The sequence below is a fragment of the Hyperolius riggenbachi genome, chromosome 8 (genome assembly GCF_040937935.1).
Source record: "Hyperolius riggenbachi isolate aHypRig1 chromosome 8, aHypRig1.pri, whole genome shotgun sequence".
Classification (NCBI taxonomy): domain Eukaryota; kingdom Metazoa; phylum Chordata; class Amphibia; order Anura; family Hyperoliidae; genus Hyperolius; species Hyperolius riggenbachi.
Genome location: NC_090653.1, coordinates 42,675,017 through 42,701,559, shown reverse-complemented (window position 1 = coordinate 42,701,559; position 26,543 = coordinate 42,675,017). Strand labels below are relative to the sequence as shown.

The following is a 26,543-nucleotide window of genomic DNA, read 5'->3' as shown; positions in this document are numbered from 1 at the left end:
CTGCAGGTAACATGACGGTACTGCAAGTAACATAACGGCACTGCAGATAATATGACAGCCCTGCAGGTAACATGACGGCACTGCAGACACCATGACGACACTGTAGACACCATGACGGTACTGCAGATAACATGACGGCACTGCAGATAGCATGACGGCACTGCAGATAGCATGACGGCACTGCAGATAGCATGACGGCACTGCAGACACCATGACGGCACTGCAGATAATATGACAGCACTGCAGATAACATGATGGCATTGCAGATACAGTGACAGCACTGCAGACACCATGACAACACTGCAGGCAACATGATGGCACTGTAGATACCATGATGACACTGCAGATAATATGACGGTACTGCAGATAGCATGACGGCACTGCAGGTAACATGACGGTACTGCAAGTAACATAACGGCACTGCAGATAATGACAGCCCTGCAGGTAACATGACGGCACTGCAGACACCATGAAAGCACTGCAGATAATATGACGGTACTGCAGATAACATGACTGCACTGCAGATAACATGACGGCACTACATATAGCATGATGGTACTGCTGGTAGCATGACGGCACTTTGTATGTTCTTCCCATGTCTGCGTTAGTTTCCTCCGGGCATTCTGGTTTCCTCCCATATCCTAAAAACATAAAGATAAGTTAATTGGCTCCCCCCTAAATTGGCCCTAGACTACAATACAACACTACACAATACATACATAGACATATGACTATGATAGGGATTAGATTGTGAGCCCCTCTGAGGGACAGTTAGTGACAAGACAATATACTCTGTACAGCGCTGCGTAATATGTCAGCGCTATATAGTTAAAATAAATAGATCATCGGGGGGCTCTGTATGGCTGATATTGTGGTGAAACCCCTCCCACAGTGTGATGTCAGTACCTAGGTAGTGGCATCACACTGTGTGAACCTTGTTGCATTGTGGGAATTAGCTGTTTCCAACTGCCAAAAATGCATCATCTCTGTCCACAGACATCACCTGGCTGCCAGCAGTAAAAATGTCGCCATATGATAAATGTCAGAATGTAAATCAGGGAGAGGATAGATTTTACAATGGGCTGACTAAATCATTTATACATAATTATTGTAAAAATCAAGCACTTTTTTTTCCATTTGGCTTTTTTTTTTTTGCTTGGCGGGTTTTATACAGACAATAAGGAGATAAGCAGGTAAGGTCAGATAATGCATAATAAAAGTTTTGTGACGTAACCCTTCAAGCTTTTTTCACTTGCTAGGAGAAACTTTATTGAATCTGGGAAGCTCTAATGTTGGTGAATGTGGAAACTGTGTTGAGATCATGTTGACCCCTGGCTGTTCCCTGCCTCGCCCACCAGGTGGCACCCCCCTTGCTTACGCCCCACCCTGTCTTTATCAGTGATTTCCTCTATGTTATCTCCAGCTCATCCCTCATTCTCTATCTGCAATAACAAACATCCTCACTGATAGCAGACAGTGTTTATTGTTACTCTGACATCTAATTACATTTTCAGTTACGTGGTGTCACTCTGGTGCACATTCTGTAAACACAGGACTTCACAGAGAGCCTGCATCACCCGTCTCCTGCCCTTCTGCTGACTATACCCACTGATCAGAACTGACCAACTCTAGTGAAAATAACATAATGAATACAATTGCTTTTTTTTTTTTTACACTATTCATGTATAGATTGTTTATCACTGGCGTTGACGTCTTTACTCCTGTGTTGCTGCAAATTTTGGGATTTTTGGGGAAAAGGTGTCGTCAGGATGTGGATGAAGCTAACCATTATGAAACTCTGTAGTCTATACAGTGGTGCGGATGTCAATGCTATATAAAATATACAATAACAATATGGTAGGACATTAGACTATGACTATGGTATGATTAGACTATGACTATGGTATAATTACATTGACCATATTGGGCCTCCGCAGGTACGCTCCTGGTGACATCAGTGGGAGCGAGGTGGTTTTTTAAAGTCTGTAATTCCAGAAGTGAACCGGAGGCGGGGCCGGAGCATCGGTGAGTGGCTGCGCGGGCACAAGATGCCTGCGGGGGACGATTAGAAGCCCCGGGTAACTTCAACTCATTTTCCCCCGACCCCCCTACAGTATTCCTTTAAATCACCGCCACTTCCTGTTTGGCCGGCAGCCAGAAGGCCCTGAGGGCTCGTTCACACTAAGGGCGTTTTTGCCCTTTTTTCAAGTGCAAGCGATTTTCAACATCGCCCACAAAACGCTTGTGCAATAAATCTCAACGAGAAGGTTCATATCCTTTTTGTGGTCTGCAATGCGGTGCCTGTTCCATTTCTGAGGCGATTTCAACTCAATGGAAGGTAGAGGAAGAGTGCCAAATGCTCACAAAATCGCTTTGTGCGGCGATTGCGTTCACGTTAAGAATAAGTACATTGTATTTATTCTTTTTCCAGGTCAAAGACTTCACTTCCTGACTTGTGTCAGGGAGTGAATTAAAAAAAATGCTCGGGAAAAGCGCTTAGAAAAGCGCTTTTCACAAAAAGGGAACGCCCACCCAAGCGCTGGGAATCGGGAAAAAAATTGCGGCAAAAAAAGCCCAATGCCAACGGGAGCGGAATGCAATGTTAACAAGGCCTGAAGGCTGTTTTTGGCGGTGTGGTGCCGCCCCCGGGACGCACTGCTGCCGCCAATCCGCAGTGTGAAATCTGCCTGAATCAAATGAAAAATTGGATCCATTTTGTTAAATCGAAAAACAATATACAATGTGTTCAACTACTCATGTATCTAAGCTCCTCACTATTGCATGTTTAGTACTATGTACAGCACTACAAAACATGTTGGCACTAAATACACAAATACAAAATAACAATCAATTTCAAGATGAACAATAAATATCAGATTACATTACAGATTCTCTTTGTTGCTCTCAAGGCTGGTAAAAGACCGCTGTTGCAAACTAATTAAAAATGTAAAAAATACATGTGTACATATGCTTATAAAAATTACATTTCTGCTAAAGTAATATGCATAAGAAATTACCTTTCTCCTATGTTGCTGGCACTTACAGTAGGCAGTTAAGATTTGACAGGTTTTGGACTAGTCCATCTCTCTATGGAAAGCATCTATACAAAGATGCCGGCTGGCCTCCCTACTCGCCTGCACACTATTTTGGCAGTGTCTGCTTTTAAAAATTAATAAAACCCTGAGAATCCCCTATGAGGAGATGGACTCGTCCAAAGTCGGTCACATCTGTCAGATTTTCACAACCTATTATAAGTGACAGCAATATAGGAGAAAAGTAATTTATACATTTATGCTGGAGCAATAATGTGAATTTCATGCATACGCATTTAAATTTTACAAATTTTCGTAATAGTAGTCCTTGAAGGACTTGTTTTCCACATGGATGATTAATTATGGTGGACTCCGAAAAAAGATGGTGAGAACCAGTAGTGATGGTGTACTGCAATGCAAGAAAAGCTATTCTAAGCTTAGAAGTTAGAAGAGGTTAAATCATAACAAGGTGTGGATTAAAAAAAAATCAGTTCTAGCCAGTACAATGACATCATAGTGACTCAGAATTACAGAAAACTGGGAGGGAAAATGACTTGTAAAAACCAGAGGTAGTCTGAGGTGTGTTTTATGACCAAAAATCATGTTCCCAAAAGGCCTTTGTGTGGACTTAAGCCTGGAACACCCTTTCAATTATGATTGGCCAATCACTGGCCAATTTTATCACCTCAATATAGTATGAGAGTCAACAGATGATATTGAATACCATGAGCAAATTGTGTAGGTAACCCTCATACTACATGGCAGTGGTAATAGTGGTCAGTGATTGGCCAATCATAATTGAAAGTGTGTACCAAGCTTAAGTCAAGGACTCCGAATTCCAGGACACAATTATATACAACTATGAAGAAACAGGCCATTACACTCCCAGTAGTAAATGATTTTTTCTTCTGCCAATGGTGGTATGTGACTTCTTTGTCAACCCCATTTTCAATAGGTTTTAAAATGTTATATGTGCTGGGCTGGATCAGGGGAGGAAATACTGTAGAACACAGGTGTCAAACTCCAGGCCTGGAGGGCCAGATCCATGCCAGTGTTTAGGATGGACTGAGAAAGAGGAATGTGTTCTCCCTGATGGACCACACCTTTCCTGATGCAGTCCCATCAATGATGGGACACTGTAGGAGGACAGGTTACACTGTAGGGGGATGGGGCAGGGTAGGAGGACAGGTAACACTGTAGGGCAGTGATCTGCAAACTTGGTTCTCCAGCTGTTAAGGAACTGCAAGTGCCACAATGCATTTGCCTTTATGAATCATGACTGTGGCTGTCACACGCCTGCAATGCATAAAGGTTCCTTAACAGCTGGAGAGCCAAGTTTGCAGATCACTGCTGTAGGGGGATGGAGCAGGATAGGAGGACAGGTAACACTGTAGGAGAATGGTGCAGGATAGGTAACACTTTAGGAGGATAGGTCAGGGTAGGAGGACAGGTAACAACGTAGGAGGATGGGTCAGGGTAAGAGGACAGGTAAAACTGTAGGAGCATGGGTCAGGGTAGGAGGACAGGTAACACTGTAGGAGGACAGGTAACACTGTAGGGGGTTGGAGCAGGATAGGAGGAAAGGTAACACTGTAGGTGGTTGGGTCAGAGTAGGAGGACAGGTAACACTGTAGGGGGTTGGAGCAGGATAGGAGGACAGGTAACACTGTAGGTGGTTGGGTCAGGGTAGGAGGACAGGTAACACTGTAGGGGGTTGGAGCAGGATAGGAGGACAGGTAACACTGTAGGTGGTTGGGTCAGGGTAGGAGGACAGGTAACGCTGTAGGGGGTTGGAGCAGGATAGGAGGACAGGTAACACTGTAGGTGGTTGGGTCAGAGTAGGAGGACAGGTAGCACTGTAGGGGGTTGGAGCAGGATAGGAGGACAGGTAACACTGTAGGTGGTTGGGGCAGGGTAGGAGGACAGGTAACACTGTAGGGGGTTGGAGCAGAATAGGAGGAAAGGTAACACTGTAGATGGTTGGGGCAGGGTAGGAGGACAGGTAACGCTGTAGGGGGTTGGAGCAGGATAGGAGGACAGGTAACACTGTAGGTGGTTGGGTCAGAGTAGGAGGACAGGTAACACTGTAGGGGGTTGGAGCAGGATGGGAGGACAGGTAACACTGTAGGTGGTTGGGGCAGGGTAGGAGGACAGGTAACACTGTAGGGGGTTGGAGCAGGATAGGAGGACAGGTAACACTGTAGGTGGTTGGGGCAGGGTAGGAGGACAGGTAACACTGTAGGGGGTTGGAGCAGGATAGGAGGACAGGTAACACTGTAGGGGGTTGGAGCAGGATAGGAGGGCAGGTAACACTGTAGGTGGTTGGGTCAGGGTGGGAGGACAGGTAACACTGTAGGGGGTTGGAGCAGGATAGGAGGACAGGTAACACTGCAGGAGGATAGGGCAGGATAGGAGGACAGGTAACACTGTAGGAGGATGGGTCAGGGTAAGAGGACAGGTAACAGTGTTGGAGGATGGGACAAGGATAGGAGATCAGGAAACAATGTAGGGAGAGAGGCAACATTGTAGGAGATCACGTAACACTGTTGGAGGAGAGGTAACATTGTAGGAGGACAGGTCTGCCTGCTGGAGGATGAGGAAGGAGATAGGTAGCACTGTGTCGGTGGCCCCCTCCCTTCCTCCCTCCCTGGGTGAGCGCTGTATGGAGTGTGGCAGTGGGGAGGCAGCAGAGAGCTGTGATGATGAATCCCTGAGCGAGGGGAGAGGCAGAACAGCCACATTCCTCCCTTCTCCTCCTCCTGCCTCTCTCCTCTTCCTCCTCCCCCCTCTCCCCAGCTATTCACCATTTTACACTCCTCTTTCTCCCCCCAAAGCTTCCTCCGCCGTCGCTTTCTGGAGCCTGGATCCCCCCCACTACATAGCCCGGAGAAAGAGGGGCGATCCCCTCCCTGTGGTCTCCCCGCGCCAGCGCTCCCCGACATGCGCGATCCGGGCAGCAGAGCCGCGCTCACACGCGTCTGATCGTACGCGAGGACCTCCAGCAGGACTTCCAGAGGAGATCGGAGCCTTCACCAGGACCAGGAGCACCCAGGGGGACCCCAGGTGCCTGCCGGAGCCGACCCACTGTGTTCTGAGCGAGTTGTGGAGGTGGGGGACACTTATAGAAGAAGGGCAGAAGAGGAGGAGGAGGGGAGCTGGAGAGAGCCAGCCCTGGTGGACTTGTTGGGTTTGAAGGACAACACTGACTTGGGAGAAGGAGATCGGGAGGGAGAAGAGATCGATAGGGGACGACAGAGTGAGATCAGCCAGGATGGATGAGCAAGGCAGGCTGCTACAGGCCAGGGGGGTTGGCATTCCGGGGCACCCAATCCATGGGGGGCCCCAGACCCTTACCCCGCACCCCATGCATGATGCCCCTGCAGACAATGGAGAACCCAGGAAGCAGGACATTGGTGATATATTACAACAGATCATGACTATCACAGACCAGAGCTTGGATGAAGCACAAGCCAAGTGAGTACAGGGGGGTGCTGGGAGGGGGGTGGGGGGACATGAGGCCTATATGTATACTTTACACTGTATCCTTATTGTCTGCTCACCTATAGAGCAATGCTTCTCCACAGCACAGTCCCTCCTTGCCATGCAAAGGACCAATCACCGACCAGCTTGGAGAAAGATTACCATTTATACTGATCTCTATTTACTGCTAAACATTGTAAACTTTGCCGAATTTTGTTTTTGTGCAAAACTCCTGGACAGGATCTCAACTTTTGTCTCCAACTGGAAGCAAAATATGACAGTGTTTCCACAACAAACTCCTCACAAGGCACAGAGAGCCTTCAGCTACTTAGCTTGTCAGCTAGTAGTTCCATATGCCACAAAAAAGTCAGTACAGAGGAGACTTCTGGACATAAGGGGGCTGGGAGACCCCCCAAAAAAATTTCAAAAATAATTAAACGTGAAAAATGTTATCATTGAGCATCCTGTAGAAGTATGGAGTGCAGACAACTAGGTATCTGACACCTCTGGGGAACTTTACTGTGTGGCCCCATTGTTCTGTATGCTGCCATTTTAGGCTAGCTTGCTGGGGCTCAGGGGTGACAGTTGGCATTGTTCTTGTGTGTGAGTTCTGTGCAGGAAGTCAGCTGTGCGTGGGGTAATAGTGCTCCCCGTTCTAGGCCTTCATATAAATAGATTCAGTTTTAAAGTGTGATGCCTGGCTACATAAACTGTGATCTGCTAACATTTAGTTTTAACATGAGGTGTAAAGGCCTGAAGGTCAGTTCTATGGCTGGGCTGCAGATTAGTGAGTTATTGCCCTGTATAAACTTGCTGGGCTGGGAAAAGCGGCATATCCTGGGTGCTGTAGGAGCATTCTGTACTGGTTGTGCTATGTTGCAGATTAGGTACATAGTGTCCATTGATACCTACAGAGCTGGGAAGTGGGCATATCCCAGATGTTGGTAGGAGCATTCTGTAACGATTATGCTATGATGCAGACTTATTACATAGTGTCCATTGATACCTACAGAGCTGGGAAATATCCCAGATGTTGGTAGGAGCATTCTGTACCGGTTGTGCTGTTTTGCCGATTAGTTACATAGTGTCCATTGACACCTACAGAGCCGGGAAAGGGGATATATCGCAGACGGTCGTAGGAGGTCTCCATTATCTGTCTGCTGTGTCGTAGACTAGTTACATGGTGCTCATTCAAACCTGCAGAGCCGGGAAAGGGGTCTTGTTCCAAATATTCATCTGTTATGGCTGCATTGTGCCTCAGCAAATCTACAAACTTGGAGGGACGGACTTATCCCAGACATTTGTAGAAGCATTCTGTGTTGTTTATGTTGTGTCAAGGGCTTTTGACATAGTGCCCCATTCAAACCTAAATAGCCAGGAAGGGGGATCTATCAAAGATATTTACAGGCGTGTTGTGTGCAATGTTTTAGGAGAGAAGGGGTACATATATATATGTGACATCCATAGAAGTGTTCTGTGATGTTTCTACTGTGTCCCAGATCAGTGACGTCCCATTCAGGCCTACAGAGCCAGGTAGGAGAAATTACCCCAGGTATTTCCTCAGTGTTCTGTGTCACATACTAGTGACATAGGGCTCTATTGTATTCTACAGAGTCAGGGACATATCTCACACATTTGTAGGAGTAGGACAGGCCAAATCCCAAGAGCCAGTTAGCCAGGACCCCTTAAAAAGTGCAGCTTGCTTCAAAGTTTTGATTTTTGTTTCTTTTATCATAATTAGTGGAGCAGCCCCCTAAAAATGTCCTGCTGCCTCTTGGATTGGATGAACGTGCTCCTGAATTTCATGGTTTTGTCCACTTCTGTGCAGTATTGTTGTGTTATGGTTGTCTTGTGTCTCAGGTTAGTGACATAGTACCCAATGCAAACTTACAGAGCTGGGAAGGGGACACATCCCAAACATTCATAGGAGCTATGTTGAATATTACTGTGTGGGTTTTGGGACAGTTAAACAAACGATTGTTTGGACACCAGTTTTAAGGTGACTTGGCGGCCGATCGACCAATCTGATTTGTTTATTATAATCGGAATCTGATTCAAATTGGGGCTGCCTGCCCCAATGCAAACAATTTTGGGCCAGCCTTAATCGGTCGGACATGCTGCAAGATATCGGGTCGACTTACTTGATTGGGTGCGAGGCAGTCAGCGAGCGATATTGGGACAACCTCAATGAAACTACCCAACTCTGCCCCTCCTAAAGTGTACTGTGCGCCCTCCCAGTGCAATATACATTACCTGTCCATGGGTGCTGCTTATCCTCAGCTGGCTCACGTGGTTGCAGAAGGAACAGAGGTGAGTGTGTCACATCACATGCGCAGCCGCACGTATCCCGGCAACCAAGTGGGCGCATGTATGGAGGAAGGACGGGAGCCAGAGGAGGATATGTGGTGGCCACGGACAGGGAAAGTATACTGCACTGGGGGGCACATTACACATTAGGGGACGGCGTTTGGGTTGGTGAGGGGGTGGATGCAGCGTCACAAGGCCAATTCTGGATCGATTTTAGCATAAAATTGATCAGAAATCAGTTTGCACTGTATGGGCAGCTGACAGATCTCTCTAATCAGATTTGATCAGAGAGAGATTTGTCTCTTGGTCGATCTGCCCATCATCACTAGATGTGTTAAAATGAATACAATAAGTGACTCGCAATCTGTAGGCTAGGAGCACACTTATTAGAATCGCATTTTGCAACATAGCGGAAAACGCATGTAATGTAAGTCTCTGGGCTGCACAGAAATCGCAATTTTCTTTGCATTTTAAAATAACACAGTGATTTCCTTTTTCCTGCTTACTTTATGCGAACCGCATGCATTTGCATGCCATATTTATTTCCTTTTACACAATACAAGTTGCATGGCAGTCCTCCTCATCTTTCTTGTCAGTCTAAATCACACACCTGAAACAAGCATGCAGCTAATTTTGTCAGATTTGTCATAGACCTCTGAGCTGCATGCTTGTTCAGGGTCTGTGGCTCAAGGTGCGTACACACATGCGACTATAGTCGTTTGAAACAATCGTTCCCCGATCATTTCAAACGACGATCGTTTGAAAAAAAGCAGCTAACGACTATTAAGTCTAACGACGGACGAGCTAGATCGTTCAAAACGAACTATCTAGCTTGGCGGATTTTTCCCAACGACGATCGTTTGCAAAAGTAGCACATCGTTGGAAACGGTCGTTTGTACTAGGCTTGACATGCGCATTTCACTATTTCTCCATGGAACTTTTCATTTTTATGCGCAAGCGCAATAGTTGCTTTATGTGATGTAACGTTCGTTTTAACGATCAGATCGTTACACACCTTTTAAAACTAACTTTACTTAGGTCGTTCTTTCTTCAATTAAAAGTTCGTTCGTCGTTCATAACGAACGATCGTAGTTGCATGTGTGTACGTAGCATCAGAGTATTAGAGGCAGAGGATCAGCAGGGCAGCCAGGCAATGTGCATTATTTAAAAGGAAACCAACATGTCAGCCTCCATATCCCTCTCATCTCGGGTTTCCTTTAAAGCAGACCTAAACTCAGAACTTACTATCTGCTCTAAAAGATAAGCAACAGTATAATAACAATAATAAAGAACAAAACAAAGAAAAATATTCTTTGTTACAGCTTACAGAGCTCCTGCAATAAATCTGCAGTGTATCTACTTCCTGCTTTCATGGAAGCAGACAAAGGGTTAACATCCCATGTTTAGATATTAGCTGTGTCTGCCAAGACTGCAGATTTTTTGTGCTGACACAGCTAAGAGGTCAAATTACATTTGCGATTGCTTACAGATTGGGGAGAATTGGGGGGAATTAGACAGGTTTTTCTCTCTAAAAACACACAGGGCGCATTTCTCTCTGTTTTCCTTGTGTCCTGTGCAAGAGTTCAGGTCCAAGTAGAGCAGCCAGTGCAGAGTCCGCTCCTGTGGTCCATTGAGATCCGCTTGGAGCTGATGCCTTTCCAACATAGCATCTGCTTGTCCGGAAAAATCTTGCAGTTTGGGACTTTGCATTCTGCTGATCGCAACCAATCAAACAGATCAGTTGTGGACTGACAAATGGGAATGGATCCTATGAATAACATAGTATCCGCTGACTGTCTATTTTCTGACCCGCCAAAACGGACGCAAAAATTTCCTTTTTGCGTTCTTTGAACTGAATCAATATTTCCTTGCCATAGTCTATGGCCAGTTTCAGACGAAGCCAGCATGGTTGTGGAGTCCAGGGGTCGGAGTCTGAGGCATTTCGGGTACCTGGAGTCGGTGGTTTTATAAACTGAGGAGTCAGAGTTGGAGTCGGATCATTTTTGTACCAACTCCACAGCCCTAGAAGCCAGTTCATGTATCTTTTTGGATGTGTGTGTGTGTGTGTGGGGGGGGGGGGGGGGGGGAAGCCCACCCCACCCCACCCCACCCCACCCCACTGCAACATATTCGTTAACTGTAATACTTTGTGGCCCTTACTTAATGACCTTTACAGATTTGTTTAATATGCACATGTTGAAACTTGACGAATAGTTATTTTACAGAATCTCGTATTCCACTTTGATGACCTTATCTGTTTGAAATACTTGGCCCCCAAAATTAAAGTGTGTACCTGAGGTGAATCTTGGGTCAAAAATCCAATAGTTACCTTCGAAGAGGGAAGCCTCTGGATTCTATAGAGCATAGCTGTCCAACTGCCGGTGTTGTGTCTGATTGTGCTGCCTGTTAATTTGCGCTGCCCCGCATGCGCAGTAGGAGACTGTGCGGCCACAGTTCCTATTTAATTATGCTGCTGGTGGTAAAATACTAAATATCTCTGCTTCCTCACATTCTACACCCCCCAAATTTTGAGGGTAGGGAGGGGACCCCCTGAACGACCTCTATGCCAAATTGCAGCCCCCGAGCCCCACTGGTTCCCGAGATAGGTTTCTGTAATCTATCCCCTGAACCAGCGGGGCTCAGGGGCTGCAATTTGGCATAGAGGTAGTACTGGGGGTCCTCTCCCTACCCTGAAAATTTGAGGCGTGTAGGGTGTGTGGAAGCGAAGATATTTCTTATTTTACCATCAGCAGCATAATTAACTTCACACTGAGCATGCGTGCTACTGGAAGGGAGCTTCTGGGCAGCGCAATCAGACATTACACCGGCCCGCGGGCTGCTCTCGTTTGCCCGGACTATTTTTTTGTGTCAGTCCCCCTTCTCTGGCAGGACCGCCTCTTGTGTGCACTTGGCTCCGCACCCTGAAACCGGGACATTGATGCTCTGCTTCTTAGGTAAGTACAGCAAAGTCCCTGATATCTGGTGCAGATGCCGGATACATGAGCTTACCAGTTGCTTTAGCAACCGGCCTAAAATGCACAAACCTCCCTCCTCTGCAGTAATAAATACTTACCGAACCCCCAGCGATGTTTTCTCATCTTTGTGTAGCTCGCCGCTGAAGGCTCATTAAGTATTTTAATCATTGCAAAACCCCCAAAACTTAGACCCAGTTATCCCCTCAGGCATGCTGGTTAGTTGAGATTTCCAATTGCCTGAGTTCTGGAAAACAGGGACTTTACTGTATTTGATTTTTGCATGGCTCTGGAGTCAGTACAAAAATAATCAAACGCCAACTCCGACTCCACAGTTTATGAAAACCACTGACTCCAACTCCGGGTACCCAAAATTGCTCTGGCTCCGACTCCACAACACTTGTAGGTCTATGGAGTGGGTACAAAAATCATCCGACTCCTTTTGAATTTATGAAACCACGACTCCTACTCCAGGTACCCAAAAATTGCTCCGACTCCACAGCCCTGGCATTTTTTTTAATGATTCTTTTTTTTATATCATTTTTGTTTAGTAAACTAAGTTGATATGACTGTTTAGTATTAAAGTGTACCTGAGATGGGGCCACAACAATAAAATATACATACCTGGGGCTTCCTCCAGCCCCCTCCAGCCTGATCGCTCCCATATTGTCCTCTTCTGACTCGTTTGCCCTCAACTGGCCCCCGAAAATCCGTCAGTCGGGGCCAGTCGTCGCAGTCCTGCCAGGTGCTCCCCGTCCTGCTCCTGTTGCTGGGAACGTTCTGTGCCTGCACCGTAGTACTACGCAGGCACAGAGTGCTCCTGGCGGCCTGGCCGTGCATGCGCAGTTGACCCCGGACAGCAGGACTTTCTGGGGCCAATTGCGGGTGAAAGGGGAGTCAGAAGAGGGCGACGTGGGAGCGATCAGGCTGGAGGAAGCCCCAGTTATGTACATTTTTTTTTTTTTTTACCTGTAGCCCCATCTCACCTTTGGGTAGGTGCACACATAACATAACATGAAAGGCTGTGTTTTATGTCTTGTTTCGTTTTTATGTTGTGTGCATTTTCGGTGCGTTTTAGTTTTTCAAGCGGTTTGCGTGCATTTAATGGGTTTGCGGTTCGCATATAGATGCATTTTTCATGCGTTTTTATATTTCCATTTATGCAAATCACTAGGAAGACAACAGGAAGCGGAAATACATCACAAAACAATTTTTATTGGGGAAAAAACGCATACCATTGTGTTCCCATTGACTTTCATTTTATATGTTTTTGCTGCGTTTTTTGAAGATCATGCAACAAAACCTGCGTTTTTAAAAAATGCATGCATGAAAAACTAAAATGCGTTTTTTATATGCGTTTTTTTTTTCCTGCGGCCCATAGACTTTCATTAGCGGCAAAAACGCAGCGTTTTCCGCAATGCTTGCGTTTCTGCTATGTGTGCACCTAGCCTTTGTGTTACTCCCTCCTGCACTGGGGAGGCCTCAGTGTGCCCTGGCTGCCATGCTGAGTCTTCAGTCCCCTGCCTGTTGGAAGGACCTTAAATTGCCCTCAGCCCTCTCTATTCACTAATCTAAACTCTCTCCCTATACTGCCCCTGGCCATCCCCCTTTCTTTAGGACACAATGCCTGCCCATAATGTGTGACTGCATTCTAAATGGTATTATTTAAATAAGGCCCCATTTGCCAGTAAATACAGTGGCTTAAGTCCTTTTATTATGTTTATTTGGCCTTTAATGTGTCAAAGCCAGCTGTTTAACTTCTAAAAGTGAGGGAAAAGTTTGGAAAGTTAGCAGGAGGTGGCAACTCCACTCAGCAATCCTTTGTAATGACGTCCATTAGCATTTTAAATGAATGGAAATGGATATGGCCCTGAAAAGGACATAATGACAAGTAAATTGGAGAGTTATCTGATGTGTGGCCCCACAAGTGTGTATGTATAGATAGACAGATGGATATCTCTATTTGCCATCAGTATACTATAGAGAGGGTGTTATGCCTAAGTTCCTTTTTCCACTAGCCTGCGATTTGCTTCTGATCGCAAATCGCAAGGTATATTAAACTAATGGAAACTGCAGCAGCAATTTCCATTAGTGCGATCCGATTGCGATGCGATTTTGGTCAAATCGCAATCGTTGTTCTGCCGCGTTTTGTATGCGATTGAGCTGGACTATGAGTATAGTAGCGCAATCGCAATCACATGGTGGGAATTGAAACGCGATTGCGATCGGAATCGCAATCGCATTTCATAGTGGAAAAGAGCCCTAAAGGTGAGTACACACCCACTATGGAAGCCAACAATGGGTCCGTCAGACCCTCCCGCTGGGCGGACTTTCAGGCGACAGTAGCGCATGTGTACGCGCTGTCAGCGGACTGATAAGGCTCTTCCTGAACGATCCGCTCAGTGTATCAGTGCGTACACACGCGCTACGGTCGTCTGAAAGTCCGCCCAGTGGGAGGGTCTGATGGACCCGTTGTTGGCTTCCGTAGTGCATGTGTACGCACCTTAATACACACCATACAATTTTCTGTTAGATTTTCTGTTTAGGGGCCCGTACACTTAACGATTTTCCCGCCGATATACAGTAGATTCTATCACTGTGATCGAATCTGCTGTGAAATCGTTGCACAAACGCTGATCGCTTTCCGTCCAAAATCGATCATTCCCGTCGATCTGTCCGTGCAGAAGATTTCGCTCGAGCGCCGGCGGGTCGGGAGTGTGTCGATAGCGCCGTTCGAATCTCCGACGACCGACGCTAGCGGCAATACATTACCTGCTCCGCCAGCGCGAGTCCCCACTGTCACAGCTGCTCCTTCTCTGCTGGGCTCCGTCAGGCTTCACTTCTTCCTGTCCCGGCAGGAAGTTTAAACAGTAGAGCGCCCTATACTGTTTAAACTTCCCCGGACAGGACGTAAAGTGAAGCTGGAGCCCAGAGCAGAGAAGAAGACAGCGGAGACCAGGGGACTCGCGCCGGTCGGATCAGGTAATGTATGCTTGGCAGCGGCAGCTTCACAGATGGTGAATCTATTTCAGGCTGAAATCGATTCACAATCTGTTTGCAGTAAAGGCAGCCATACGATCCCTCTCTGATCAGATTCGATCACAGAGGGATCTATCCGTTTGTTGATCTGATGGCAAATCAACCAGTGTATGGCCACCTTAATGCTGGGAATACAGCATTAGATTTTTTGGGCAGATGGTTCAGCATATAATTTCCGACATGTCCGATCTGATTTTCAATCATTTTCTGATCGATTTCTCATAGAAGGGAATTGAAATTGATAAGAAAAGTTAAGAAAATCAATAGAAAATCATTTGGACAGTAAATCGGCTGAAAAATCTCATTGTGTATTCCCAGCATTAAAATGGGCAGTACGGTGGCATAGTGGTTAGCGCTCTCTCCTTGCAGTGCTGGGTCTCTGGTTCAAATCCGATACAGGGCACTATCTGCACAGAGTTTGTATGTTCTCCCGGTGTCTGTGTGGGTTTCCTCTGGGCACTCGGGCTTCCTCCCACATCCCCAAAACTCACAAATAAGTGAATTGGCTTCCCCGTAAGTTGTCCCTAGCCTATGATACATGCACTACACTGTACATACATAGATATATGACTATGGTAGGGACTAGATTGTGAGCTCCTTTGAGTGACAGTGAAAATACTATGAAGATGTTGGCTCTATATAAATAAAAAATGCATTTATTGCTGCAGATATTTAACCTCTTGAGGACCGTAGGCTTACACCCCCCTAGTGACCAGGCTATTTTTTTTTACAATTAGGGCCACTGCAGCTTTAAGGGCTCACTGCAGGGCTGCACAACTCAGCACACAAGTGATTTCTGCCCCCTCCCCTTTCTGCCCACCAACAGAGTTTACTGTTGGCGGGCTCTGATCGCTCCCAGGGTGTTTATTTATTTTTTTATACATTTATTTTTTTTCAATAAATATTACTATTTTTTCCCCCTATCTTCCCCTCCCTCACCAGCCAATTGCATCAGCCTATGGCGGTGCGTGTGATCTCCTGCAAATCCCCGCCCGAGGACTTGATGCCAATTGCCGTGACGCGGTCGTTGGGTAGTTAACATGGGTTTATCTAGTCGCCCACTATTCAATATTTTTAGCAGATGTTTAGTTTGATAAGAACATGGATTCCAATGCTGGGAACACACAATGCAATATCCCATCAGATCGGCAGGAATCGGGTGATTATTTCCGGCCTGTCTGATCTGTTTCCCATCGAGAAAGGGATCGATTTTGCGAAGTTATCGGAAAATGGATCCCCTTATCAATTGTGAGCAGTTTGGATGTGTACACATGGTACAACTTCCTGTCTGATCACCTGTCAATTGGACGGGAAATTGCATTGTGTGCGCCCAGCATAAAGGTACCTATACATTAGATAATGATCAGCCATCAGATTGCCTGTCCACACACTGCAGACAGATTTATGAACATGAAATCTATTGCAGTGTTCTCCCCAGGATCTTTTAGCCAACTGCTCCACCTGGCTAGTTTTGGTGAGCACCCGGCTATCATCAGCTCATCTCCTTCCATGCTGTAAGCAGTTATGCAAAGAAGTGCTGGCCCTGCATTCCCTCATCTCGCCCCACCCGGCTACTTTTTCATGCCACCCGGCTGGAAAAAAATTCTGGGGAGAACACTATATTGTAAATTGTCCTAGCACTGCCGCCCCCTCCCCCCATGTGATGTGTCCCCACCAGGCTCACCTATCTTACCGACACGCCTCCTCCGGTGCCGGCATCTGTTTAAATTGCCACAGTGAACGCCTGTGACACCGGTACATGTAGTGACGTCAGTACATGTGGCAGTGTCACGTGGTAAAGGTGTTTGCGGTAATTCAAAAAAAACGCCAGACACAGGAGAAGGCGAGGATTCCCGCCGGTGAGACATGGACCGAGAACGGCAAGGGCAGTGTTCTCACTAGGCCAGTGATCTTCAAACTTGGCCCTCCAGCTGTTAAGTAACTACAAGTCCCACAATGCATTTGTCTTTATGAATCATGACTGTGGCTGTCAGACTCCCGCAATGCATTGTGGGACTTGTAGTTCCCTAACAGCTGGAGAGCCAAGTTTGCAGATCACTGCGGCCTAGGCTCTTTTAGCCAGGTGCTCCACCCGGCTAGTTTTGGTGAGCACCTGGCTGTCATCAGCTCACCTCCTCCTCTGCTGTAAGCAAAGTTGTGCAGAGAAGCGCCGGCCCTGCATTCCCTCATCTCGCCCCACCCGGCTACTTTTTCATGCCACCCGGCTGTAAATAATTTCTGGGGAGAACACTGAAGGGGTCTGTCCGTTATCAGGAAACCGAGTGCCGTCACCGCTGCATACCCAGTCGATCCCTTTTGACTGAGATTTTTCAAGCCAAAGGTCAGATTTTTCAAGGGCTACCATAATTACAGGTAAGGGGGGGGGGGGGGGGGGGGCAATGCACAGAGGTCTCTGGATTCAGAATGATATTACTTCCGTAGTTAGCTTGGGTAGCTTTCTCTGGTCATTTCTACTGAAATCTGATGAAATATTAAAGTGGTCCTGAACTCAGAACTTCCTCTCTAATAGAACGGCTAATAGAGCCGCCGGATCGCAGCCTCATCTACCCATGTAGATGAGGCTTTAGAAGAAAAACATTTCTTTGTTACAGCGGATACCAATCCTGCAATAAATCTGCAGTGTGTCTACTTTCTGCTTTCATGGAAGCAGACGTAGGGTTCACATCCTGTGTTTATTTATTAGCTGCTCTGCTGTGGCCGAGGACATTCCTGAGCTGACACAGCTGGGAGATCAAATTACAGTGGGGATTGGTCACAGCGTTCGTCCATGTTTAAATTATGTTTCTTGTAAGCAAACAGGTCTTTACAAATGTATTGCTACTGGCACATAAATCCACGTGGCTCTGTTCTGTTTATGAACGCCGTCCTCCCTCTCTACAGCAGCGTTTCTGGCTGAGGACGTTTGCTTGTGCTGAAAGTTTGTTTTGTTGTGATTTGGGCTAAGATCAGCCACAAGTGTGTTTACAACAGCAGCCAATGAGATCACAGCATTCATAGGCTTATAGCAGGTAGCACAATGACAGTAGATGTGTGGCTTAGGCCGCGTACGTGACGGGCGGGGGAGCGGCACCAACAATGGGATCGGCGTCGCCGGGGTTGAGTAGATCTGCCAGGTGGCTTGCTTGTGGGTCGCCGGCTGCCGTTCACACGCTTGATTGACGGCTGAGGCGGTTGTCATCAGGAGGCTGCCATATTTATTTCTTTTTAAGCAATACCAGTTCCCTGACTGTCCTCCTCTATTACTTTTAGGGCCAGTTTCCACTTGTGCGGTGCGAATCGCCACGGTAAAAATTCGCATGCAAATGCAAATTTCGCATGCGGGTGTATGCGAATTTTCATGCGATTCGCACCGCACCGTATGCAAATTTAACCATAGCAGTGCCGGTGTGCATTTCCATTGATTTCCATGCGAATTTGCATGAAAATTCGCATACCAAAGCCGCAGGCGATTTCCCTATTAAATACATTAGCGGCGATTCGCCTGCATTCCACACGCAGGCGAATTCTGAGGGCTCTGCCGTGCAGAAAAATCCTGCACAGAAAAACGCTCAGGAAAACTGACAAGTGGAACAGGCCCATCCACTTGTATTGGCTGTGCGAATCTGCCTGCAGGAAACGCATGCAGATTAGTGGAAACGGGCCCTTAGCCATAGCCCCTGAACAAGCATGTAGCAGATCAGGTGCTTCTGACATTATTGTCAGATCTGACAAGATTAGCGGCATGCTTGTTTCTGGTGTTACTCAGACACCACTGCAGCCAAATAGACCAGCAGGGCTGCCAGGCAACTGGTATTGTTTAAAAGGAAATAAATATGGCAGCCTCCATATTCTTCTCAGTACAGTTGTCTTTTAAGTCCGGTATGTGTATGAAGCTTTACATGATGTGGATCTGTGGAGTCTGCTCATTTCACTGTCTTTGGTGGTAATGCTCTTGTTTGTTGTGTAAATGATCATGTGACGTTAGGCTTGTAGATTTAGCTTGCGTATATTGATAGATGGCCAGATGGCAGCGCTGGATGGATCCCAGAAAACACATAGCCAGGGCTTCTTAAAAATTATCGCTGCCTTTGGAGGTCTCCCTCATTAGGAATGCAGCTGGCTTGTGCAATTTTTCTACTGGCTCCTGGATTAGATTGGCTCCTAAATTCCGTATTAGTGTTCCTGCACTCACCATATGGCTTTATGGCATTAAAGTGGATCTGAACTCTTGTACAGGATAGAAGGACAACAGAGAAATGCCCCCTGTATGTATTTAGAGAGATTAGCCTGTCTAGTTCCCCTCATCTGTGTCTAATCACAACCGTAGTTTGATGTCAGCTGTGTCAGCTGGCTGCCTCGGCAGAGCAGTTAATTTGTAAGCATAGGATGTTAATTCTCTGTCTGCTTCCATGAAAGCAGGACGTAGACACTATTTATTGTAGGATTTGTATCCGCTATAACAAAGAAATGTTTTTTATTTAAAGGTTATTGTGCTGTTGCTTATCTTTTAGAGCAGAGAGGGAGTTTTGAGTACAGGTCCGCTTTAAAGGAGACCTGAAGTGAGAGCGATATTGGGGGTTGCTATATTTATTTTCTTTTTAAACTATACCAGTTGCCTGGCAGTCCTGCTGATCTCTTTGGCTGCAGTAGTGTCTGAATCCTACACCTGAAATGAGCATGTGGCTAATCACGTCAGACTTCAGTCAGAGCATGTGATCTGCATGCTTCTTCAGGGTCAATGGGTAAAAAGTATTAGGCTGCATTTCCACTTGTGCGGTGCGAATCGCTGCGGTAAAAATTCGCATGCGGATGTTGTTGTCGCATACATGTTGTTGTAACGTGCGACTTTAACGTTGCACTGTGAAAGCAGCCTTAAAATTAGAATCCGCTTCCACTTGTAAAAATTTCAATGGGCTGCGAATCCGGATCCGAAATCGGGTGCCAAAGATGGCCGCAATTCGCGGCTAATGGAAATAGGCCCTCAGGCCTGGGACCCACTAGAGCGTTTAGGGATCGCTTTCAATCGCTAGTGATATCACTAAACGCTCTGCCAATGTAAATGGATGGAGCAGATTCCACTACAGCGATTGCGATTAGGGAAATCGCAATAGCAGGACATGCAGCATTTTGGGAGTGTTCCAATTCTAATACATTGTATAGGAGCAGGGAAATCGCTGCCACAATCGCTTGCAAGGCACTGTCACAAATCGCAAGTGATTGCGATAGCGTTTTCTAGTGGGCCCCAGGCATTATACTGTTGTAAACCAGCTAGTAATCCCCAGGGGATTCATGTGCTCTCATGCAGTCACATGGCTTCAAGGGTTAAAGCAACTCCATTAGCATATCTGTGTGGAAGTGCTGATAACTCTGCAAACACTGATGATGTTCTGCTCATTCCTGCAATAAAAACACTGGCAGAGATAAGCTGGTATTTAGTAGTGAAAGCAAATCAAGGATAAAAGTGATTTGTGTTTTTTTTTTTTTTTTTTTTTTATCAGAGCCTAATTTTAAAAGCCTGAAGTGAGAGACACATGGAGGCTGCCATATTTGTTTCCTTTTTAACAATACAGATTGCCTGGCAGCCCTGCTGATCTATCTGGCTGCAGTAGTGTCTAAAGCGCACCAGAAACAAGCATGCAGCTAATCTTGTCAGATCTGACAATAATGTCAGAAACACCTGATCTGCTGCATGCTTGTTCAGGGTCTATAGCTAAAAGTATTGGAGGCAGAAGATCAGCAGGACAGCCAGGCAACTGGTATTGCTTATAAGGAAATAAATATGGCAGGCTGAACTCTCTAAATACATACAGGGTGCATTTCTCGGTTTTCCTTCTGTCCGCTTTAAGACTTATCATAACATTTGCTTCAGTCAGTCAGACACTCCAAGTATTTGGTTGCATAATTATTGACATTTAATTTGGCTCTCTTATAAAGGGCATGTTGACGACGGTGCTGAAAATCCCATAAAGCCGTGTTGTCATACTGGACTAGCAGAACGTGTACTGCCATTACTTGCCAGTGAGATTCGTCTCTGAAAACTGCTGCAGCTTGCCTCATCCTTCCATGTCTCTGCTGTATTATATAAAGGGGGACTCCGCACACATAAATGGGGCAGAATTTGTTTTCCATCTAGTGACCTGTTACTGTTTAGAAATAATTATCATATCATGAGTATTTGCAGTATGAATGCTCTCTCTTCCTCCTTGACTTCTACCATGTTTGCCCTATAATAAGACCTCCCCTGACAATAAGCCCTAGCTAAATGGGATGCTGTTACTGTATGGGGAGGAGTGCAGTCTCTTACTGCACCTCCGTTGTGGCTGCGCCCCCCTCCATTCACCTATGACGTCTCCGGTATATCATTTAAGCTGGTCGGCGCCCTTTGACCTGGTCGCTGCACACTTGCTCACCTCCCCATGCAGTAACATAGTGTATATCCCTCAAATTATAAGCCCTTCATGAAAATAAGCTCTAGCACATTTTTTTTTTCTATTTTTTTTTTTAGAGAGGGGAATTAAAGTGGATCAGAGATGAACTTTTACTCATTGCATAATTGTGTTCCTTTCATATAGTTTATAGGGCATTCCTCAAGCCAAATACTTTTGTTTCTTTTAATACTCTAATTCCATATAAACTAAACAAGCCTCGCCCACAGCTTTTCAGAGTGCCTTGGCATTTTCAGACAGTAGCAAGGGCTCATGGGAGCTCTGTCTGGGCAGGAGGAGGGGGAGGTTTTACTCGCCCGAGATTTCAGAGGCAGAGGGGAGGAGGAGAGGGAAGTAAAGTTTTCACAGGCTGAGGGTTGGAGATGCTATCAGCTTGCCTGTGTAATGATGACAAGCAGAATATGGCTGCTGTCGTATCACAGGAAGAAATAAATCATATTCTGTTGAAGCTGTTTGCAGCCATATTTGCTGTGTAAACCATATAAACTTTAGATCAACTTTAGATGAGATATATATAGACAAGTTACTTGTTATAGTTAGTTTTTCATCGCAGATTCGCTTTAATATAGGACAGTGTCTTATTTTCGGCGAAACACTGTATTCCTGTTCCTCATAGCCTATTCATGGAGTAGAATCAGACCAATGCATCTCACCAATTACCGTAGAATTGCGTTACAGTAAACTCTGATATAGTAAACCTCTGGCTAGAGTAAACCCAATTCCCAGGTCTTGACCTGTATAAATATACAATGAACGGTATGACCAATTCTGATATGATAAACTTCTGATATAGTAAACTACTTGGCCAGGTCCCTTGGAGTGTTCTATAAAGGGATTCTTCTGTACTTCTGAGTGTTATTTCTTGCTTAAAGCGCACCTTAACTCAGAACTTCCTCTCTGTTCCAAAAGAGAAGCAAGCAACAACAACAACATAACCTTTAAAGAAAATCATTTCTTTGTTACAGCTGATACAAATCCTGCAATAAATCTGCAGTGTGTCTACTTCCTGCTTTCATGGAAGCAGACATAGGGTTAACATCCTGTGTTTACAAAGTAGCCGCTGTGCCGAATTCCTGTGCTGACACGGATGAGAGATCAAATTACACTTGTAATTAGTCACAAATGAGAGGGGAATTAGACAGTTTAAACTCTAAATACATACAGGGTGCATTTCTCTGTTTTCCTTCTGTCCTGTGCAAGAGTTCAGGTCCACTTTGATCGATTTTCTTTACTCCTCATCACCTGTGACTGATAAATCCTCAGATTGTTTACATAAAATGGGGCTTTGTAAATGGTCAGTGAATCATTTGGGAGGGACTCAATGGCCACACGGCACTCTAAGTGGTATAGCACTAGTGGTTCTGTTAATGCTCAGTAGAAGTCTGCAGACGTCAAAGTGAGATTGAGTGTGCAGAGTGGAAGGAATCGATCACTAAGCGGGTGATCGATTAGCTTGCCGTAGTATCAGGTTGTTATCAGCCATTAAGGTGGCCATAGACTTATAGATTTGCAGCAGATTCGACCATCAGATAGATTTCTGTCAGATGCCTGTCAAGTCGAATCAGACAGGAATCTATCTGATGAGTGCCACACACTAGGAACAGATTTCCAATAGATTTCCGAATGAAATCTATTGGAAATCGATCTAAATGCATTATTGGACCATTAGATTCAATGCAACTGTATGGGCAATCGATCTGATTTTCCATGCTGTCAGATAGATCAAATTGATCAAAATCGGCCGCAAATTGATCGAATGTGGGAATTTGATAGAATCGATTTCTGATCGATTAATCAATTCTATAGAATTGATCGATTTTATCGATGGCTGAAATCAACCAGTGTATGGGCCCCTTTAGAGTCAAGCGCCCGCTTGGCAAACGCATACGTTTGTGTTTTTCCCACGATTTTAAAATTGCTTTTATCTGCATGACATGCATGTTCGCAATTACAGTGTATTCCGTTGCATCTAAAAAAAAAAAAAAAAAAAAATCACAAATGAACGTTGAAAATTGCGTGCAGAAAGATGCGAGAACATGCGTGGGAAAAACGCCCTGTCAAGTGTGTTCCTTATCTAAACGCTACAGAAATATGATGCCACGAGTGAAAAATAAGTTGGCATTTTCACACTGTCATGGAGGTATGTTTGCAGTGTTTATTTGCTGGGAACCTTTGTTTGGATCTTTTAGGGTGTTTGTTATTGTACTCCCCTGCAGCGGGACCCCAACCTGCTGATCTTCACTCTCTCCATAGCACAGTACACACTACTTCCAGCCTGCACATCTGTTTGGGGGGTTGAAGATGTGGAAATAGTAGTTGTGCTTTGCTTTGAAGGGATGTCTACATCTGAAGGTGATCAGTATCAGAGCACAAAATGTCAACATGAAAAAATGCTGATTTCATCGGTTTTCATGTTAATCATAAAATCACTCTGTGTGTGAGATTATTTTCAGTTTTCTTAAAGTGGGAATTTGTCAGCCACAAAATCAAATTCCATTTACCTACTGCTTTGTGTTTATTAACTATTCTACATCTTGACCCCCTTACAAGCATTTCAATACAAATATAAATGTTTCTGCTGTAATGAATCCTATCTCAGTCAGCCTGGCTCTATTCTGGTGCATTGCTGGGGAGAGGGAAACTTGTTATCCCCCTCCTACATTCCTGCTCCTCACTGATTGGCTGAGGGCAGTTCAGTGTGACACGAGGCTGAGAAGGGAAATACACCTCACCTCTCTGTAGAAGCTGCTGAAATACGATCTATGCTGTGCTCACATGTGTTTACAAAGCAAGCTAGATATGACCGTGCAGTTTCTAGGAGAATAAGAGTAAGGGAGGAAAGGACATGGCTTCAGTCAGAGGCAGTAAAGATGGAAAATGCCTGGAACAATTTACTCTTTATTTACTATATAAAATTCACTGAAAAAAATGTGTAGAGTACAATACATATGTTATGTAAGTAGAACAAGTATTTATCTACTTATATATGCGTTTTTTTCCAGAGATAGTATGGCTGTCCCTGCTGCTTCAAGGTTGCCATACATTAGGCGATTGCCTCTAGGTTGACCATCGCATCTCTCGCATCAGAGAGGGATCTATAGCTGCCCACACACAGCACAACGATTCCCAATAGATTTAAGCATAAAATGTATTGGAAATCGTCCGAGCACTGCCGCCTACGCCTGCTAGGCTGTCCCCACCCATGTAATGCCTCCCCCCCCCCCCCCCAGGCCCATGGTGAGTGTTGCAGGCCTACCTGTGCCCGACGCCCTTTTGGATTGCCACTGGGGGAGCCTGTACCATGTGACCACCGCATGTAGTGATGTCAGTACAAGTGGCAGAGTCACGTGATACAGTCACTGGGCATCAGTGGAGAAAGACTGGGGACACAGGAGGCGAGAAGTCGTGCCGGCATGAAAGGGGAGCATGCAACACTCGCCACGGGCCCAGGGGGAGACCGACTGTTGTGCATCCAATCGAGCCCTTTCAACCAGGGCTGTGGAGTCATCCGACTCCTCAGTTTATGAAACCTCCGACTCCAGGTACCCAAAATTGCTCCGATTATGACTCCATAGCCCTGCTTTCAACTGAGATTTTTCCAGCATGCCAGATAGATTGTTTTGATTGATTTGGCCGGAAAACGATCACAGTCATCGATTGGGTCATCATGTTGTGGCATCGATCTCTGCCAAATTAGATCCATTCTGATCAAATCGGCCAGATATGCCAGACATCGAGATATGTGTGGGCTTCCTTACTGATCCAGTCGGTTTGGCCCACTGAGATAGTTATAATTAGGGACGATCAATGAGATGCAAAATTATGTAAATTTTTATGCAGATATATGCAGCTTGAAAATGGACCAATCAATTTAAACTTGGGTGGGACTAGATTGGTCTATTTTCACACTGCATATATTTGCATAAAAATTTACATAATACTGCATGAACTCGGAAATATCTGCATCTAATTGATCATCTCTAGTTATAATGTCCAGTGTAAGGACTGTAAACAGAATCATTGGTGATCATTTCAGAGGACATTTAGTTAGCAGCCAGTGACAGTACAGACATGTACTGTGCTGTGGAGAGGGGAGGGTGAAGCAGGAGGCTCCCTGCTACGCCTGGGGACAGAAGTATCACCTGAATATAAAATGGCAGCACAGCCGCCTGCTTGTCCCTGGTGCTTTGTCCGGCAGAGAATATCGCAGTGGCTGTAGAAACGTCAGACGGATGACCGAGATCAGGATTAGATGCTTTTGGTGAAGTTGTAGAGAGCCTACTGCATAAAGCAATAATGGACCAGAATCAATAGCGGGAATTAAAACTAGACAGAGGATTTTCTTACAGCCCGTGGCCTCCGCAGATATAATTACTAAGGCATAGTAAATGGGATGTGTTAGTCTACAGCATTGATCAGGCTGTCGGCAGAGTCTGGGAGGAACGTCCTTGTATTTTGCTTTATGCTTGTCATTTAAAGCGGACCTGAACCCAGAACCTCCTCTCTGCTCTAAAAGATACACAGCAGCATAATAACCTTTAAAGAAAAACATGTTACTGCGGATACAAATCCTGCAATAAATTGGCAGTGTGTCTACTTCCTGCTTTTATGGAAGCAGACATAGGGTTAACATCCTGTGTTTAAAAATTAGCCGCCGTGCCGACTGCCAAGGCTGCCGAATTCCTGTGCTGAGAGATCAAATTAAACTTGAGATTAGACGCAGATGAGAGGGAATTACACAGGCTAAACTCTCTAAATACATACAGGGTGCATTTCTGTATGCTTTTCTTCTGTCCTGTACAAGAGTTCAGCTCCACTTGAAGGAGGCCGTACTCTAGTCGATGGCCACCAGATCGACCATTAGATACAGTAGATCCCTCTGTGATTGAATCTGATCAGAGAGGAATCTCTTGCCTGCCCGTACACTGCACACCAATTTCCAGTAGATTTTAGCATGGCACTTTTGTCTTTGAAACTGCAATGTATATACAGGTAGTTCTCGACTTATGAATGCCAGACTTACGATAGACCCGCCGTTATAAACGGCACGAAAATGGGGACAAAACATTTTTTTCAAATAGACCTTTATAGTTTTTGAGAGAATTTAATTTAAAAAAATTCAAAGAAAAATGTTTTTAACTCGGTAAAATGACATTTTCTATGGTACAGTATACTATATAGAGCAGTGATGGCTAACCTTGGCACTCCAGCTGTTGTGGAACTACAAGTCCCATGAGGCATTGCAATACTCTGACAGCTCTAAGCAT

The 26,543-nt window shown here is 45.5% G+C and overlaps 1 protein-coding gene across 2 annotated transcripts in view; it reads left to right on the top strand.

The window, feature by feature from the left end:
- Positions 1–5,783: 5,783 nt before the first annotated feature.
- PBX2 (PBX homeobox 2) overlaps positions 5,784–26,543 on the top strand; it is an 80,844-nt gene continuing 60,084 nt past the window's right edge. The window contains exon 1 of one of the 2 annotated variants that reach the window (XM_068250316.1): positions 5,784–6,506. In XM_068250316.1, coding sequence (XP_068106417.1) covers positions 6,304–6,506 — 203 coding nt within the window. In that variant the 5' untranslated portion in view covers positions 5,784–6,303. The remainder of the gene's footprint in view (positions 6,507–26,543) is intronic. The other variant, XM_068250315.1, reaches the window with a different exon arrangement.